At 41.0% G+C, this 19,181-nt stretch overlaps 1 protein-coding gene across 1 annotated transcript in view; it reads left to right on the top strand.

Annotated features, from left to right (window-relative positions):
* Nucleotides 1–19,181, top strand: part of LOC120854130 (craniofacial development protein 2-like) — a 111,499-nt gene that overhangs the window by 75,640 nt on the left and 16,678 nt on the right. The window contains exon 3 of the mRNA XM_040227926.1: nt 14,568–14,737. Within this exon, the coding sequence (XP_040083860.1) occupies nt 14,568–14,737 (170 nt within the window). The remainder of the gene's footprint in view (nt 1–14,567; nt 14,738–19,181) is intronic.

Raw genomic sequence — 19,181 nt, 5'->3', positions numbered from 1 at the left:
GAAAGACTGAGGGCAGAAGGAGAAGGGGGTAACAGAACATGAGATGGTTGGATGGCATCGCTGACTCAATGGATGTGAGTTTGAGCAAGCTCTGGGAGATAATGAAGGACAGGGAAGCCTGGTGTGCTGCAGTCCATGGGGTCACAAAGAGTTGGACACGACTTAGTGACTATAGAAGAACTGATTCATAAAGTTGTGTTAAGCATGAACTTGAATAATAAAAAACTGTCAGCTATGAATTAGATGATGACATGTAATCCAATTATTTCATTATCCACCATATGCAGAATGACAGGAAGTCTGATGGTGGATTATATAGGAACCCTGGGTTTATGTGATGCAGGACATACCTGCATCACAGGTATGGGGTGGAAATACCCTCTCTGTGGTGGTCCTGATTGTATTTCTCCTTGGCCAGGCCTGTGATCCACTTGAAGTTAGGCAGCTCCACCGGTAGAAAAGGACTTCTCCTGGAAGCTCCCACTCCAAATTAGAATTCTTCTTTCTTCCTGTACTAGCTCTTCTTTGTGTTTCCTCTCTCAGTGGATGACACTGTCCAAACCGAATTTCTCCCTCTTTGCCTCTCTCTTTCTCTTCCCCACAATCAATAAGGCTTCAACTCTTTTTATTCTAACCCCATGGGTCTCCCAAACTTGTTCCTTCCTCTCCAGTGTCACTTTCAGGCCCTCATTGTCTCTCTCCAGGACTGTTTAATCGCCCACTAATGGTCTCTGACTCCGGTCTTGGCCTGCTGTAATCCATCCCTGGGACTCTTGGCTAGTGTGATCTCTCTAAAGTTCTATGTGATCTCATTTCCTTCCAGCTGAATGTTTTCCATGGTTTCTCACTCTAAGTTCAAGTGTGCATGGGAAGCAAGGTCCCATATCTACTTTTTACCTCTTTTGTGCCTGTGCTGTGCCACTGCTCTCTGTGCCCTAGGCTTAGGGAGCACTTTATGCCTCCCCAGATGGAATGCATTTCCATTTTTTGTCTTTACGTATGGCTTCTCTGACGGTCACTGAACATTTAGCTTAAACACCACTCCTCTATGAAGCCTCTCCAGACTACTCCTATCCACAAATGGTAAAGGAGGGCTACCCACTCCTGGGAGACTTAGTTAGTTGAGGGTGTGAGTGAATAGAAATGACCCCAGTAAAGCTGTGGCTGTTTTAAAGTTCATCTTCAAGGGTAACAGAATCCCTTTCTATCTTTTACCCAGCCTCTTGCTTCTGGCACCCAGAGACGTCTTTACCTCTTTCTCTTTCTTATCAATATTTGCTATTTGAAGAGGATCTGGCTTCAGTCTTTTGCACTTGAGTTTGAATTTGTCTACATTGGGGAACTGTTGAATTAATGAATTTTTGAGAAAATACCATAGGGTCAGGGACCATGTTTGTCTTTTCTGTTACAACCTCAGTGAAAAGCAACTGAGTAGGTGATGTGATGATTAATTTTATGTGTCAGATTGGCCACAGTGCCCAGATATTTGATTGAACACTTTTTTTTTAGAAGTTTCTTTGAAGGTTTTGTGGGTTTTGTTTCATTTTTTTTTTTTTTTTCGGATGAGATTAACATTTGAATCAATAACCTTGAGTAAAGCAGAGTACCCTCTATAACGGGGGTGGGCCCTTCCGATCACTTGAAGGCCTTAATATAAAAAGACTGACAACCCTGGATGAGGAGGAAATTCCACCAGTAGATGGTTTTCATATTTGAACCGCAGCACCTACTCTTTATAGGCTCTCTAACCTATTGGCCTACTCTGCAGATTTCGGATTTGCTAGCCTCCACAATTACATGAAGTTAATTCCTTAAAATAAATCCCTCTATATATATACATACACACACATCTTGTTGGTTCTGTTTCTTTGGAGAAACCTCAAAAAATACAGTGTTTTATAGATGTCTCATTAAATATTTGATTAACTAATTCATCGTTAATTAAACACACATGAATAGGTAGATAAGATGTATTTTTCTGGAACATTATTGTCTGAGCCTCACGTTATGAGTATGAACTGTTATGTGAAAGGTTTCAGCCTTTATTCAATAACATGCAGCAACAGGTATCATTTCCAGTATTTCTGTGAATTCTCTGGCACTTTTTATTTTTGGAAAATGAAGGTATTCAAGGGTAAAAACAGAAGCCAACTCTTGGATTTTGAGCTTTTTCTTTAAATTAAAGCATAGTTGATTTAAAATGTGTTAATTTCTGCTGTACAGCAAAGTGATTCAGATATGCATGTATATATATATTCTTTTTATAAACATTCTTTTCCATTATAGTATATCATAGGATATTGATTATGGTTCTCTGTGCTATACAGTAGGACTTTGTTTTTTATCCATCCTATGTAGAATCTTACATCTATTAACCCCAACCTCCCACCCTGTCCTTCCCCCAACCCTCTCCTCCTTGGCAACCACCAGTCTGTTCTTTGTGTATGTGATTTTGAGTTTTAAAAGCTTCAGCCTCAATGGTTGACTTTGAATCATAGACTTAGGAGGATCTGGGGTTGAGATGAAATTTTCACCCACCTCTGATTTAATAAAGACCTCCTCCCCGAGAAATAAAGACCTCCCAGAGCAGGCAGAGGGGAATCAGGGAAGGAGAAGGAAGTGTATTGATACTGTGGGTCCCTGAGGAGATCATCCCTTTGCCCTGCCTCCCATGGCCAAGCCTGGGAGTGGGATAGGAGGAGAAATCTCAGATTGGTTGTGAGATCTTGATCTGGTAGGAGAGGGGATTCCCAGGCACTGCTTGGGAAGGCGGCAAGAAAATGTGGTAGAATGTTGTAGCTGAGCAGAGAAGGCGTTATATAGGTAAGCAGAGTGCCTGAGGCTTCGTAAAGCAAGAGAGCTGCAGAATGAACCAAAGAGGAGGGTGGAAGTAGCTGAAAGCAAGCCAGTCTTGAAGGGGCTTTGGGGGAGGGAGGTGATGAGTCAGCAGGCGCCTGTGTGTGCTGACGATGGAACATGTTTCAGTATACATCAGCATGAACAGTGACCCAAACGAAATACCACTGAAATTGAGTTCCCCTGCTGAGTTTATAATTAACCTCTCTATCCGAAACTTTACTCTCCTGCTTATCCTGTGCCAGTTCCCTTCAGGATTGAACAGTATCAAAGAGAAGGGAAGACTGAAACCTAGTGCCCTGTGGAGCACTCCCATTACAAAAGCCCCTTTTGTGTCCCCTGTTTCTTGTAGAAAAAGACTTCAGCTTCCTAGGCCTCCCCTGAGTTCCAAAGAGTCATTTGGATCACTCTTTATGCTAGTGTATATTGGTACACATTCCTTCCAGCAACAGTGCACACAGGTGCCTGCTGATCACAAACACATAGAACCCAGATTGGTTGGAACCAGAAAGTGACTAAAACACTTTAATGATTAAAACATTGCCCTGTCACCTCACCACCAATCAATCAGAAGAAAGTCAACCCTGATCCTTAATTTTGCTCTTAACAACTCTTCCCTGGGACTTCCCTGGTGGTCCAGTGGTTAGGACACCCACGTTTCCACTGCAGGGGCACAGGTTTGGTCCCTGGTTGGGGAACTAAGATCCTGCATGCCCCGCAGTGTGGCTGACAACAGATTCTTCCCTGAAAGCCTTCAGGGAGTTTGGGTCTTTTCAGTATTAGCTGCCCATTTTCTTTGCTTGGTGTCCTACAATAAACTCTGTACTTTCCTTTGCCCAAACCCAGTGTCAGTACATTGGCTGTTCTGCCTGGCAGGTGAGCAGACCCAAGTTAGGTTTGGTAATACCTCTTCTGCCTGCTAATGCCTTGGGCAACAAAAGAGAGTAAGGAGAGCCTGGGGTAATGCTTTAGAGCATGGACTATAGCATGCTGCTGCTGCTGCTGCTGCTAAGTCGCTTCAGTCGTGTCCGACTCTGTGCGACCCCATAGACGGCAGCCCACCAGGCTCCCCCATCCCTGGGACTCTCCAGGCAAGAGCACTGGAGTGGGTTGCCATTTCCTTCTCCAATGCATGAAAGTGAAAAGTGAAAGGGAAGTCGCTCAGTCATGTGCGGCTCTTCGCGACCCCATGGACTGCAGCCTACCAGGCTCCTCTGTCCATGGGATTTTCCAGGCAAGAGTTCTGGAGTGGGGTGCCATTGCCTTCTCCATAGCATAGATAAGTGGTATATAATTGTTAGTTGTCATTTGTCATATTATTGTCATCACACAAGCCCTTCAGAATTTAGACAAAACCTCAAGGAAAATGTGTGGATAAGAGAAAACCTGAAATAACTATAATTAAGTTGCTGCCATCTGATGGCGTTAGGATTTGTATTAACAACTGAGAGAGATTATAGAAAAGTAGAGAAACTTACATTTTGCATACATTTATATGATGACACATGAAGTTTTTGCAAGTTCTCCTCAGAATTCCAGGTGTTATGTGTGAAGGGAGGTTTTGGGGTGCAAGATGGGGTTGATAATCTCTTGATTTATAGGCCATATTATCAATGGATGCAAGCTTCCCTGGTGGCTCAGCGGTAAAGAATCTGCCTGAAATGCAGGAGATGCGGCAGGAGACAGGGGTTTAATCCCTGGGTCAGGAAGATCCCCTGGTGAAGGAAATGTCAACCCACTCCAGTATTCTTGCCTGGGAAATCCCATGGACAGAGGAGTCTGGTGGGCCACAGTCCATGGGGTCGCAAAGAGTCAGACAAAACTTAGCGACTGAGCTCATCAGCTACCTGAGGAGGCCTGGAGCAATGGAGATCAAAGTTTAGGAGGAAGTTTAGCTCAGGAGGACAGGAAGAAATAAAGACCAGAGTACAGGTAGAGGGTTAGCTTTGAAGAGGGGGAATCCCTTCTTCTTAGGGTGAAGGGAGATAGGAAGGGAAACAATGGGGCTGTGATGTCCAAAGCCTTAGCCATCAAGGGCTGCTAATATACAGGGTCTTTCTGAAGTGAGAATTGAGATCATCTACTGAGTCAGGGCTAGAGGTTTGAAAAGAAAAGAAAGGAACAGCTTTAAAATGGCATTTGAGTTGTTGCTAGGGGATGAACAGCAGCATAGAGGCTATAGTGAAGTTGGACCTTCACAATATTTAATGGAAAACCACTGGAAAACACACAAAGGAATTTTTAGTCTGGAAGAAAAGACAGCTGTAAATACACACAGTGAGGGGGGTGGATAGATTGGGAGGCTGGGACTGACATATACACACTGCTATAGACAAAATAGATAACTAATAAGAACTGACTGTATAGCACAGGGAACTCTTCTCAATATTCTGTAATGAACTATATGGGAAAAGGATCTAAAAAAGAGTGGGTATAGGTATAACTGATTCTCTTTGCTGTATAGCAGAAACTAACACAACATTCAAAATCAAATATGCGTGCATGCTTGCTAAGCTGCTTCAGTTGTTTCCAACTCTTTGGGACCCTATGGACAGTAACCCGCCAGACTCCTCTATCCACTGGATTATCCAGGCAAGAATATGGAGAGGGTTGCTGTGCCCTCCTGCAGAGGATCTCCCTGACCCAGGGATTGAACCCATATCTCCTGTGGCTCCTGCATTAGCAGGCAGGTTCTTTACCGCTAGCACTACCTGCTGCTGCTGCTGCTGCTAAGTCGCTTCAGTCGTGTCCGACTCTGTGTGGCTCCATAGACGGCAGCCCACCAGGCTCCCCTGTCCTGGGATTCTCCAGGCAAGAACACTGGAGTGGGTTGCCATTTCCTTCTCCAATGTATGAAAGTAAAAAGTGAAAGTGAAGTTGCTCAGTCATGTCTGACTCTTCGCGACCCCATGGACTGCAGCCTATCAGGCTCCTCTGTCCATGGGATTTTCCAGGCAAGAGTACTGGAGTGAGGTGCCATCACCTTCTCCGAGCACCACCTGGGAAGCCCATAAATCAACTATTATAAAAATCTTTTAAAATAATAAAAAAAGATTTTAAAGAAGCATTAGAGGGAATTCCCTGGTGGTCCAGTGGTCAGGACTCTGAGCTTCTACTGCCAGGGGCTCAGATTCAATTTCTAGTCTGAGAACTAAGATTCCACAAGCCATGTGGCATGGCCAAAACAAACAAACAAAAAAAAAGGCATTAGATCAAATAAAGATACTCCTCAAGGTGAAAAAATATAAATGCACAAAGTGGTTCTATTAGAGTAGTGAAATTCTGAATTGTTTTTTAAATTTCTGTAGTTTCAAAATATCTCATAATGAAGTTATAATACTCTAATCATTGGAAAGGTTTATAAAAATATATTTTAAAGGAATTTATAACGTGGTCTCAAAAGTCACTATAACTAATGTCATCTTTTTCTGTGAATCACAGTGGTTTGTCCTGTCTAGGGAATTTTATCATAGGTTATCTAATGTTTTCATCTCACTTTGATAACCTTAGCATGTAGCTTACCTGTTTCCTTAAACTATTGAGTCAGTAATCCCACAGTGCTGTATGTTCTACTCCAGTTGCCCCCTGAATTATTTTTTAAATCAACTGCAGAAACCAAAAATTAAGATTCAATCCAGGATCTCCTCTGATTACATTAGCTTTTGCCAGATCAGTGTAACCTAGTAAGATTCTACATTCATGGAGAGCTATGTCTCACGGAAGTCAAGAAAAATGATTGGCTCACTCTAAATTAGATTTATTGAGTGTCAACCTAAAATCTAGTGGTACATTTGGATTTTATTTTATTTTTTTCCCCACTGTGACTTTGACTCAGAGATCAGCTCTCCTCTCTCTCTTCATTCACAATTGCCATAATTGATGCCTAATTCAGAAATGAGGTGGTAGGCATTTCCATAATGGGAGATTATGTGTTATTCACTCATAAAGTCAATGCTACGGCTGTCAGTCATTGCATGCTTTCACAGTGCTATGGAGGGGAGAAGCAGAAGTGAATGAATGTGAAATCCATCATCTAAAGTATATTTTAAAAAGAATAATTCCATTCTAGACTTACTCAGAACTCTAATGATAGAAAATAATAACTTTTATCCCACGAGGTTGAGGATGGATTGAGAAAGACCAGAGATTCTCAATCTTAATTCCCAAGTGGTAATCACTAGGGGAACTTTAAAAATGTTGCTCTACCTTCCTTCAACCCCTGCCCTTGTCCCTGGTTTCCCTGTCCAGGGAGGTCTAGTTAAATTTGAATTTATAATGTTTATAGTATAAGTATTTCTCAAATATTGCACGGGGCATACTTATACTAAAAAATTCATTATTTATCTGAAATTCGAATTTAGCTTGTTTATCAAGGAAGAAGACAAATACCCTTTCATACAAATACCCTTCCTCCCAAATCCCCAAACAAGATTCAGAAGTGAAAGGTCTGGTAGTTTAAAAAGTTCCTCAGGTGATTCTAACGTGCACCAAGATCAAGAAACACTGGGCTAATAAACCTTAAAAGGTTTAAGCTGTAAAACTCTGGAAGCTGACCATTGGCAGAAGGCAAACTAAAATAGGAAAGAGGAAGATGAGAAATGATTGTTAAGACAGCTCAGTAGAATCCATCACGACTTCTTTGAAGTCTTCTGTTTTGTTGTCCTATATTCTATATTTGTTATAATTTACTGAGGAGGACATTCGTGCTACACATGCAGTCCCTCCTGGATTACTATACCCTTGACTGATGCTGAGTAGGGAGTTCTAGGTGTTTATGTAGGCATGTGTAGCCATGCTCTGTGTCACTGACCATTTCTGCCCCCTCCAACTGTGTCCTCTGGGAACAGGGCTGGCTGAACCTGGAGGAGACACACGGCCCAAGACAATCAGTTTATGGTCTGGACAGTGGCCTGTAAAGTATTGTCATATAAGAGTTCTGCCCAGTAGATTGCTGGTGATTCAACTGGACCAGACAGATTCTCTCTTGTGTTTTATTTCTGTATACAGAGCGCCAGATAATGGAAGGAAGCAGAATCAAACGGGATAAGGTTGGGTCAGTGGTGCTCAGACTTCACTGAACGTTAGAATAATTTATAGGGCTAATTGGGCTAGCTTCTGCTGCAGTAACGAACAAGCCCCAGATCTCCATGTTTGAAGGGAACAGAGGTTTATTTCTTGTTTGGGCCACGTGTTTGTTGTAGGTTGTCTAGGTGCTCAGTTTCCAATGTCAATGTCAGCTTCCTCACTCTGAGACTCAGCCTGATGGAGCAGCCACTGTCTGGGACATCCTGGCCATGATCACAGCAGAGGACACAGGGAGTGTGTGGTGAAACACACCCTGACTCTTAAAGTTACCCCTGGAGGTGACATGTGTCACTTCTACTCAATTGCGCTGGCCAAAGAGAATCATATGGCCCCACATAACTTCTAGTGGGCTGGTAAACACAATCTTATTTTCTTAGAAGGAAGAGAACTAGAAGATTTGCAAACTGCTTTAATTATCAACCAGTGGCTGGAACCAAAAAAATACACACAGAAAGAGACTAGCATGCAGAGGGCATGAAATCATCAGAGCCAGGGACTGAGGAAAACCCTGGCTGGTCAGTTGGTAGTGGCAGGGGTGATTAGAGACAAGATGTGGGCATATAGAGTCATATAGTGGTTGATGAGAGTTATTGAAGCTGCTTTTGATCCTAAACCACCTCTAAAATTGTTGCATTATGTTCTGATAACCATGGATGTATTAATATAGATGTTCCCACATCAATGTGAGAGTCCCAAATGCTTATTCCTATAGACACCTGTAAGCTCATAAAGCCTTCTCCCACAGGGTCTCATCAGATAACCAAGTCACCACCAACAGAATGTGTCCCAGCAATTAAATTAATTTCAACATGACTTGAGTCTGCAACTTGTAGATCTCAAACACTGTGAAGTGGACACGTAGACCAAAATAAAACATCTTAATTTTTTAAAAATAGTTTCATTTATTTCTTTATGGCCGGGCTGGGTCTTTGCTGCTGCATGGGCTTTTCTCTAGCTGTGGCGAGCGGGAGCTTCTCTCCAGTTGTGATGCATGGGCTTCTTGTTGCCGTGGCTTCTCTTGTTTTGAGCACAGGCTCTAGGGCACGTGAGCCTCAGTAGCTGTGGCTCCTGGGCTCTAGAGCACAGGTTCCATAGTTCTGGCACACGGGCTTAATTGCTCCGAGGCATGTGGGATCTTTGCAGGCCAGATATCAAACCTATATCTCCTGCATTTGCAGGCGATTCTTTACCACTGAGCTGCTGGGGAAGCCCACAAACATCCCAATTTTTCAAAAATTTTTTCATTTTATATTGCAATATAGTTGATTAACAATGTTGTGTTAGTTTCAGATGCATGGCAATGATTCAGTTATTCATATATATGTATCTATTCTTTCAAATTCTTTTCCCATTTAGGTTATTGCTGAGTATCGAGCAGAATTCCCAGTGCTATATAGTAGGTCCTTGTTGGTTATCTAATTTAAATATAGCAGTGTGTACATGTCAATCCCAAACTCCCAATTGATTTTTTAAAATATGTTTTTCCTGCGTAAAGCTCTAATTCTGCCCCATATCCAGTCTTTGGATTTCTAGTTTTTTCCCCTTCTTTTCCTTTTCTCCCCATTCTGCATTTCAAAATCCCCAAAATCTGATTTAGCAATACAGGGGTGGGGATCTGTGTAAGCAGACCCAGCTGGACTTATGTGTGGTGTTGGAAGAGAGGAAGGTTTAGAGATCCACTTATGTTAATAATCTGACCCAACAAAACCTTACAACAAACCCCCATTATTTTAGGAAACTGATAGACATCTAGTTCCTTTTACTTACAGAGTCCAAACAAATTGAACTTTCATACTAGGAGTAAATGATTTCCAGTGTGAACAATGTGTGTGCAGGGCTTAACTGTTCTGAAAACATTAAAAACAAGAAGGAAGAGGTAAGTTTTCATCATTGCTCACCTGCTCATCTTTTGAAATCGAGCTTAGTCATGTCCAAGACAGCCCTACTGTAGTGAAATTTGGGGTCTACCGAGTTGTTTTCCCATACTGTTTGCTTGTCTAACACATGCGTTTATCGTGAACCCTGTGATTCTTTTTCCTTACTGCTGTCTCCTGTTCAGTAAATGTCTGATTGGGCTTGAGTTCTGAATTTGGTCCAAGTCCTAGGATCGCTTCTGTGGACACTTCTAGGGCAGGCAGTATTTCTTTGGGCTCAAGAAAGAGGGCTTCCTTCCCTGGGCTCCATGCTTTAATGGACTTTGGCTCCTGTCTCTCCTCTGGTCTCAGCTCCCCTACAGAGTGAGGACTCCCAGAGATCAAAGGGCCATGCCCCGCTGTAGGCCTCCTTCTCACCATTGAGACACAGTCCTGAAATGCCCAAGGGTTCTGAGCTTGCTTCTAGGGTCTGTGTGGGTCTCATCCTGGGTCTTGGGTAGCACAGATTGGGCCACTGCATGCATACCTCTAGGCCCAAAGTGTGACCAAGGAGTGGCTATTTGGAGGTGTGTAAATGGAGCCTGGGCGTGTGGGCTGGGAGTCTGAGACCAGGAGGGGACCTAGAGGTAAGAAGAGAAAGGGGCATATTTCATGGTCTGGGGACCAGGGCTCTCTGCAGTATCATGATTGGGCACAGAACCTTTAAGAACCCAAGGATTTTAACTTCAAACTTGGCTTTCCACATGGTTCTGAAGGTATATTTGTAAAAGTAGTTTGGATAGAATATATTCCACAGTTTCCTTATAAATATTCATAATTATGGCACATAGATCTCCATTTATTTTTTTAATTTTAAAATTATTTATATATGTATGTATTTAGGCTGCACTGTGTCTTAGTTGCAGCACATGGGATCTTTTTTTTCAGAACCCTTTTTTTTTTTTTAATTGCAGCATGTGAACTCTTAGTTTCAGCATGTGGGATCTAGTTCCCTGACGAGGGATGGAAGCTGGGCCCCCTGGGTACCACTGGGAGCGTGGAGTCTTAGCACTGGACCAGCAGGGAAATCCACATAGGTCTCCATTTACATCCTTGCCGTGTGCTAAGAGTGTGCTAAGTCACTTCAGTCATGTCTGACTCTTTGTGACCCCATGGACTGTAGCTCACCAGGCTCCTCTGTCCATGGGATTCTCCAAGCAAGAATACTGGAGTGGATTGCTGTGCCCTGCTGCAGGAGATCTTCCAACTCAGGGATCAAACCTGAGTCTCTTTGTCTCCTCCATTGGCAGGTGGGTTCTTTAATACTAGCGCCACCTGGGAATTCCCTTGCCCCAGACCCTGTAAATGTTAGAGACTGATCTGGAGGGCAGGTGGAGAACTCAGGAGGTCAGGACTCAGATCGTGGCCTGGGGCAGTAAGGAAGCACCTGTCAATATAATTCTGTGGTGCAAATACTGATGAATCTGCTTTGACTATCAAATTTTACAGATTTAAGAAACAATGAATTGTCCCCAAATCAGGTTCTCCAAAGCCTCGCAAAAGAGCTTGGCAGAAAAAGGGTAAATGCTTATATTTCACTTAGCCAATTTGTCTCTCACTTTAATCTGTCAACAATTTGTGTACAACAAGCTATGTTGTCATATTAAGGGCACTAGTGCTATAATTAAAAAACGTGGTTTCTAGACACTGCAGCCTGGTGGCCAAAAGTGTGGGCTTTGGAATCAGAGAGATACAAGCTGGGACGTCAACTCTTCTGCTTACAAGCTGAGTGATCTCAAGCAAGTATCAACCTCTCTGAGCTTCAGTTTCTCCATCTATAAATAGAATAAGGATCCCTACCTGACATGGGTATTGTTAGGGTTTAATAAGGTGTCTTATTAAAGGTGCCTGGTATGTAAGGGGTAACTGGTGCCACTGTGTTTTTGTTGCTTTTATTGTTATAATTGATTGCACAACCTTTGACCAGATAGTTATTTAAACTCACTTCAAAATTAATTAGAAGAAAATAGGATAGCACATTCACATAGTTAAAATCAGATATGAAAATATATATATATTGAAAAAAATTTTCCCCCACCCCTCTCCCCATCCATTCCTCATTTCACACAGCCTTATCTTCTGTGTTAGTTGTGGGTGTGTCCTTCCAGTATTTTATTTAAAAATAAGCAAATAAAAATAATATATTCTTATTTTCTCCCTTTTCATACACAAAAGATAGCACACTATATATGTTTTTCACTTAGCAGTGTATCTTAGAGATCTTTCCATATCAGTATGTAGAGAGCGTCCTCATTCTTTTCTATAGCTGCATATTATTCTACTGTGAAGTTTATTTCCTTACTCCCCTCAGTTCAGTTCAGTTGCTTGGTCATATCTGACTCTTTACAACCCCATGGACTGCAACACACCAGGCCTCCCTGTCCATTACCAACTCCCGGAGTTCACTCAGACTCAGGTCCATTGAGTCAGTGATGCCATCCAACCATCTCATCCTCTGTCGTCCCCTTCTCCTCCCCCCTTCAATCTTTTCCAGCATCAGGGTCTTTTCCAGTGAGTCAGCTCTTTGTATCAGGTGGCCAAAGTATTGGAGTTTCAGCTTCAGCATCAGTCCTTCCAATGAATATTCAGGACTGATTTCCTTTAGGATGGACTGGTTGGATCTCCTTGCAGTCCAAGGGACTCTCAAGAGTCTTCTCCAACACCACAGTTCAAAAGCATCAATTCTTCGGTGCTCAGCTTTCTTTATAGTCCAACTCTCACATCCATACATGACTACTTGGAAAAAAAATAGCTTTGACAAGACGGACCTTTGTTGGCAAAGTAATGTCTCTGCTTTTTAATATGCTGTCCAGGTTGGTCATATGGTCATAACTTTTCTTCCAAGGAGTAAGCATCTTTTAATTTCATGGCTGCAGTCACCATCTGCAAGTGATTTTGGAGCCCCCCAAAATAAAGTCTGTCACTGTTTCCATTGCTTCCCCGTCTATTTGCCATGAAGTGATGGGACCAGATGCCATGATCTTAAGTTTTCTGAATGTTGAGTTTTAAGCCAACTTTTTTACTCTCCTCTTTCACTTTCATCAAGAGGCTCTTTAGTTCTTCACTTTCTACCATAAGGATGGTGTCATCTGCATATCTGAGGTTATTGATATTTCTTCTGGCAATCTTGATTCCAGCTTATGTTTCATCCAGTCTAGCGTTTCTCATGATGTACTCTGCATATAGGTTAAATAGGCAGGGTGACAATATATAGCCTTGAGGTACTCCTTTCCTGATTTGGAACCAGTCTGTTGTTCCATGTCCAGTTCTAACTGTTGCTTCTTGACTTGCATACAGATTTCTCAGGAGGCAGATAAGGTGGTCTGGTATTCCCATCTCTTTAAGAATTTCCCAGTTTGTTGTGATCCACACAGTCAAAGGCTTTGGCATAGTCAATAAAGCAGAAATAGATGTTTTTCTGGAACTCTCTTGCTTTTTTGATGATCCAACGGATGTTGGCAATTTGATCTCTGGTTCCTATGCCTTTTTACTCCCCTAGAAATAAACAATTGGATTGTTTCTTTTTAAAAGCAATCTTATTGAAGTGTAGTTGATTTATACTGTGTTAGTTTATGGTGTATAGCAAAGTGATTCAGCTATGTATATATGCTTTGTCATATTCTTTTCCATTATAGATTACTGCAAGATATTAAATATAGTTCCCTGTGCTATATAGTAGGACCTTGTTGTTTATCTATTTCATATATAGTAATTTGTTAATCCGAAACCTCCTGATTTATCTCTCACTCTCTTTTCCTCTTTGGTAACCATGAATTTGTTTTCTATGTCTGTGAGTCTATTTCTGTTTTGTAAATAAATTCATTTGCATCATAGATTCCACATATAAATGGAATATGATATAAGAGAAATATGATATTTCTCTTTCTCTGACTCACTTCACTCATATGACAATCTCTAGGTCCATCCATGTTGCTGCAAATGGTGTTATTTCATTCTTTTTATGCCTGAGTAATATTCCATTGTATATATTTTCCACATCTTTATCCACTTATCTGTCAATGGACGTTTAAGATGTTTCTATGTCTTGGCTATTGTAAATAGTACTGCTATGAATATTGGGACACTTGTATCTTTTTGAATAAGAGTTTTCTCCAAATATATGCCCAAGAGTGGGATTGCTAGAGCATATGGTAACTTTACTGTTAGTTTTTTAAGGAATCTCCATAATGTTTTCCATTGTGACTGCACCAGTTTACATTTCCACCAACAGTGTAGGAGGGTTCACATTTTGCTACACTCTCTAACATTTATTATTTATAAACATTTTAATGATGGCCATTCTGACCAGTGTAAAGTGGTACCACAACACAGTTTTATTTGCATTTCTCTAATAATTAGGTATAATGAGCATCTTTTCATGTGCCAATTGACCATCTGTAAGTCTTCTTTGGAAAAATGTCTATTTAGGTCTTCTGCCCATTATTTTACATTTGTTTGTTTGTTTTTTATTATTGAGTTGTATGAACCATTTGTGTATTTTGGAAATTAAGCCTTTGTCGGTCATACCGTTTGTAAATATTTTCCCCCAGTTCATAAGTTTTCTTTGTTTTCCTTTGCTGTGCCAAAGCTTATAAATTTGATTAGGTCCCATTTGGTTACTTTTGCTTTTATTGCTATTGCCTTGGGAGACTGACCTAGGAAAACATTGCCATGATTTATGTCAGAGAATGTTTTGTCTATGTTCTCTTCTAGGAGTTTTATGGTGTCCTGTGTTATATTAAAGTCATTAAGCCAAAGATGGAAATCTCTATACAGTCAACAAAAACAAGACCAGCAGCTGACAGTGGCTCAGATCGTGAGCTCCTTATTGTCAAACTCAGACTTAAATTGAAGAACATGGGGAAAACCGCTAGACCACTCAGGTATGACCTAAATCAAATCCCTTATGATTATACAATGGAAGTGAGAAATAGATTTAAGGGACTAGATCTGATAGAGTACCTGATGAACTATGGATGGAGGTTCATGACATTGTACAGGAGACAGGGATCAAGACCATCCCCAATAAAAAGAAATGCAAAAAAATTAAAATGGCTGTCTAGGGAGGCCTTACAAATAACTGAAAAGAAGAGAAGTGAAAAGCAAAGGAGAAAAGGAAAGATATTCCCATTTAAATGCAGTGTTCCAAAGAATAGCAAGGAGAGATAAGAAAGCCTTCCTCAATGATCAATGCAAAGAAATACAGGAAAACAATAGAATGGGAAAGACTGGAGATCTCTTCAAGAAAATTAGAGCTACCCAGGGAACATTTCATGCAAAGATGGGCTCAATAAAGGACAGAAATGGTAGGGACCTAACAGAAGCAGAAAATATTAAGAAGAGGTGGCAAGAATACACAGAAGAACTATACAAAAAAGATCTTCATGACCCAGATAATCACGATGGTGTGATCAGTCACCTAGAGCCAGACATCCTGGAATGTGAAGTCAAGTGGGCCTTAGAAAGCATCACTACGAACAAAGCTAGTGGAGGTAATGAAATTCCAGATGAGCTATTTCAAATCCTAAAATATCATGCTGTGAAAGTGCTTCACTCCATATGCCAACAAATTTGGAAAACTCAGCAGTGGCCACAGGACTGGAAAAAGTCAGTTTTCATTCCAATCCCAAAGAAAGGCAATGCCAAAGAATGTTCAAACTACCACACAATTGCACTCATCTCACATGCTAGTAAAGTAATGCTCAAACTTTTCCAAGCCAGGCTTCAGCAATACGTGAACTGTGAACTTCCAGATGTTCAAGCTGGTTTTTGAAAAGGCAGAGGAACCAGAGATCAAATTGCCAACATCCACTGGATCATGGAAAAAGCAAGAGAGTTCCAGAGATATATCTATTTCTGCCTTATTGACTATGCCAAAGCCTTTGACTGTGTGGATCACAATAAACTGTGGAAAATTCTGAAAGAGATGGGAATACCAGACCACCTGACCTGCCTCTTGAGAAACCTGTATGCAGGTCAGGAAGCAACAATTAGAACTGGACATGGAACAACAGACTGGTTCCAAATAGGAAAAGGAGTACGTCAAGGCTGTATATTATCACCCTGCTTATTTAACTTATATGCATTGTACATCATGAGAAACGCTGGGCTGGAAGAAGCACAAGCTGGAATCAAGATTGCTGGGAGAAATATCCATAACCTCAAATATGCAGATGACACCACCCTTATGGCAGAAAGTGAAGAAGAACTAAAGAGCCTCCTGATGAAAGTGAAAGTGGAGAGTGAAAAAGTTGGCTTAAAGCTCAACATTCAGAAAATGAAGATCATGGCATCTGGTCCCATCACTTCATGGCAAATAGATGGGAAAACAGTGGAAACAGTGGCTGACTTTATTTTGGGGGGCTCCAAAATCACTTGCAGATGGTGACTGCAGCCATGAAATTAAAACACGCTTACTCCTTGGAAGAAAAGTTATGACCAACCTAGACAGCATATTAAAAAGCAGAGACATTACTTTGCCAACAAAAGTCAGTCAGGTCAAGGCTATGGTTTTTCCAGTAGTCATATATGGATGTGAGAGTTAGACTGTGTTTGGGAACGCATGTACACCCATGGTGGATTCATGTCAATGTATGGCAAAACCAATACAGAATTGTAAAGTAAAATAATAAATAAATAAATAAATAAAATAAAATAAAATAAATAAAAAAAAGTAATTATCCTCCAAAAAAAAAAAAAAAAAAAAAGAAAGAAAGAAAGCTGAGCACCGAAGAGTTGATTCTTTTGAAATATGGTGTTGGAGAAGACTCTTGAGAGTCCCTTGGACTGCAAGGAAATCCAACCAGTCCATCCTAAAGGAGATCAGTCCTGAATATTCATTGGAAGGACTGATGATGAAGCTGAAACTCTAATAATTTGGCCACCTTATGTGAAGAGCTGACTCATTTGAAAAGACTCTGATGCTGGGAAAAATTGAGGGTAGGAGGAGAAGGGGACGACAGAGGATGAGATGGTTGGATGGCATCACTGACTCAATGGACACGAGTTTGAGTAAACTTCAGGAGTTGGTGATGGACAGGGAGGCCTGGTGTGCTGCTGTTCATGGGGTCACAAAGAGTCGGACACTACTGAGTGACTGAACTTAGACTGAGAAGGCATTTTGAACTTATTTTTGTGTGTGATGTGAGGTCTGTCCAGCTTTCCCAACATTACTTGCTGAAGAGACTGTCTTTTCTCCATTCTTTATTTTTGCCTCCTTGGTCAAAGATTAATTGTCTGTAGATGTGTGGGTTTATTTCTGGGCTCTCTATTCTGTTAATTGGATTGTATCTGATACTTTGCTCTAATGAATGATGCTGCTGTAAATGGACTTGAACACGTGCCATTTCATGCAAGTAGGTGTATCTGCCTTAGGTAGGTGACTGGAGTAAATGCATGGATAATTTTGATAGATAATATTAAGATGTCTTCCACGGGAGTTATACCATTTTGTACTTTCTCCACAATGTATGTGGTTTAAGTCATGTGAACATTTCACTCAGTCTTTTTTCATCTGTCAAACAGGACCAGTAATGATGCCCAACTGTATTAGTTTCCTACTGCTGTAATAAACTTACCACAAACTTAGTTGCTGATTTTTTCTATAATTTTTGTTGGAGTATAGTTGATTTACAATGTTTTGTTTGTTCCAGGTGTACAGCAAAGTGAATCAGTTATATATATATAACTCTTTTTTAGACTCTTTCCCCATATAGATCATTACAAAGTATTGAGTTCTTTGTGCTATACAGTATGTCCTTATTAGTTATTTTATATATAGTAGTGTGTATATCGGAGAAGGCAATGGCACCCCACTCCAGTACTCTTGCCTGGAAAATCCCATGGACGGAGGAGCCTGGTGGGCTGCAGTCCATTGGGTCATGAAGAATCGGACACGACTGAGCGACTTCACTTTCATGCATTGGAGAAGGAAATGGCAACCCACTCCAGTGTTCTTGCCTGGAGAATCCCAGGGACTGGGGAGCCTGGTGGGCTGCCGTTTATGGGGTCGCACAGAGTCAGACACGACTGCAGCAACTTAGCAGCAGCAGCAGCAGTGTGTATATATCAATCCAAATCTCCCAATTTATCCCTTCCCCCTTTTCCTCCTGGAAACCATGTTTGTTTTCTACATCCGTGACTCTGTTTTATAAATAAGTCCATTTTCTTTTTAGTTTCCACATATAAATGATATCATGATATTATCTTTCTCTGTCTGACTTACTTCACTCAGTATGACAATCTTTAGGTCTATCCATGTTGCTGCAAATAGCATCATTTCATTCTTTTATATGGCTGAGTAATAATCCATTGTATATATGTACCATGTCTTCTTTATGGACATTTAGGTTTTTTCCGTGTCTTGGCTATTATAAATAGTGTTGCAATGGACTTTGAGGTGCCTGTATTTTTCCTAATTATGGTTTTCTCTGGATATATGTCCAGGAGTGAGATTGTTGGATCATATGATAGTTCTATATTTAGTTTTTTACAAACTTAGTTGCTTTGAACAACACAAATCTTACAGTTGAACAGCACAAATCTTATCTTATAGTTGCTAGAGATCAAAAGTCCAAGTTGGGCCTCAGTGAGCTATTGACTGGATTGCATTCCTTGTGGAGGTGATGGGAGAGAATTTGCTCCCATGTTCCTTGGCCCATGGCTCTGCATTACTCCAAATTCCGCTTCCCTTGTCACATCTTCTCCTTCTAACTTTTCTGTCTCCCTCTTATATGGACCTTTGTTATTACATTCAGCCCACTCAGATAATCTAGGATGATTTCACATCTCAGGATCCTTAACTTAATCACTGTTTGCCATGTAAGGTAACATAGTCACAGATTTGGGGGATTAGGATAGACTTCTTTGCTGCTGCTAAGTTGCTTCAGTCGTGTCTGACTCTGTGTGACCCCATAGACGGCAGCCCACCAGGCTCCGCCATCCCTGGGATTCTCCAGGCAAGAACACTGGAGTGGGTTGCCGTTTCCTTCTCCAAGACTTCTTTGGGGAGCCATATTCTGCCTCCTACAATTACCTACTGCATGGGATGTCAGGAGAGTCAAAACAGAGTAATTACCTGTAGAAAGTTATAAATTTGCTGTTTCCTTTTTAATCTCCCCAACTGGAATGTAAGAATGGAAGTGCTTTTGGTTCAACTATTTAGTCTCTGTTTATGCTTGATACTGTGGTCACTGAGCAGAGCTTCAGTATAATTGTTTTATATTTTATAATTATATTTAAGTTATAATGTATGAAAGAGTGAATGAAATTCTTAGAAAAAATATAAAACATATGCAAAAAAGCCATTATTATTTTTTTTAAAAGAGT

Source organism: Oryx dammah, unplaced genomic scaffold (assembly GCF_014754425.2).
Source record: "Oryx dammah isolate SB20612 unplaced genomic scaffold, SCBI_Odam_1.1 HiC_scaffold_27, whole genome shotgun sequence".
Lineage (NCBI taxonomy): Eukaryota > Metazoa > Chordata > Mammalia > Artiodactyla > Bovidae > Oryx > Oryx dammah.
Note: the sequence above shows the minus strand (reverse complement) of the source record. Positions and strands in the feature narration are given on the sequence as shown.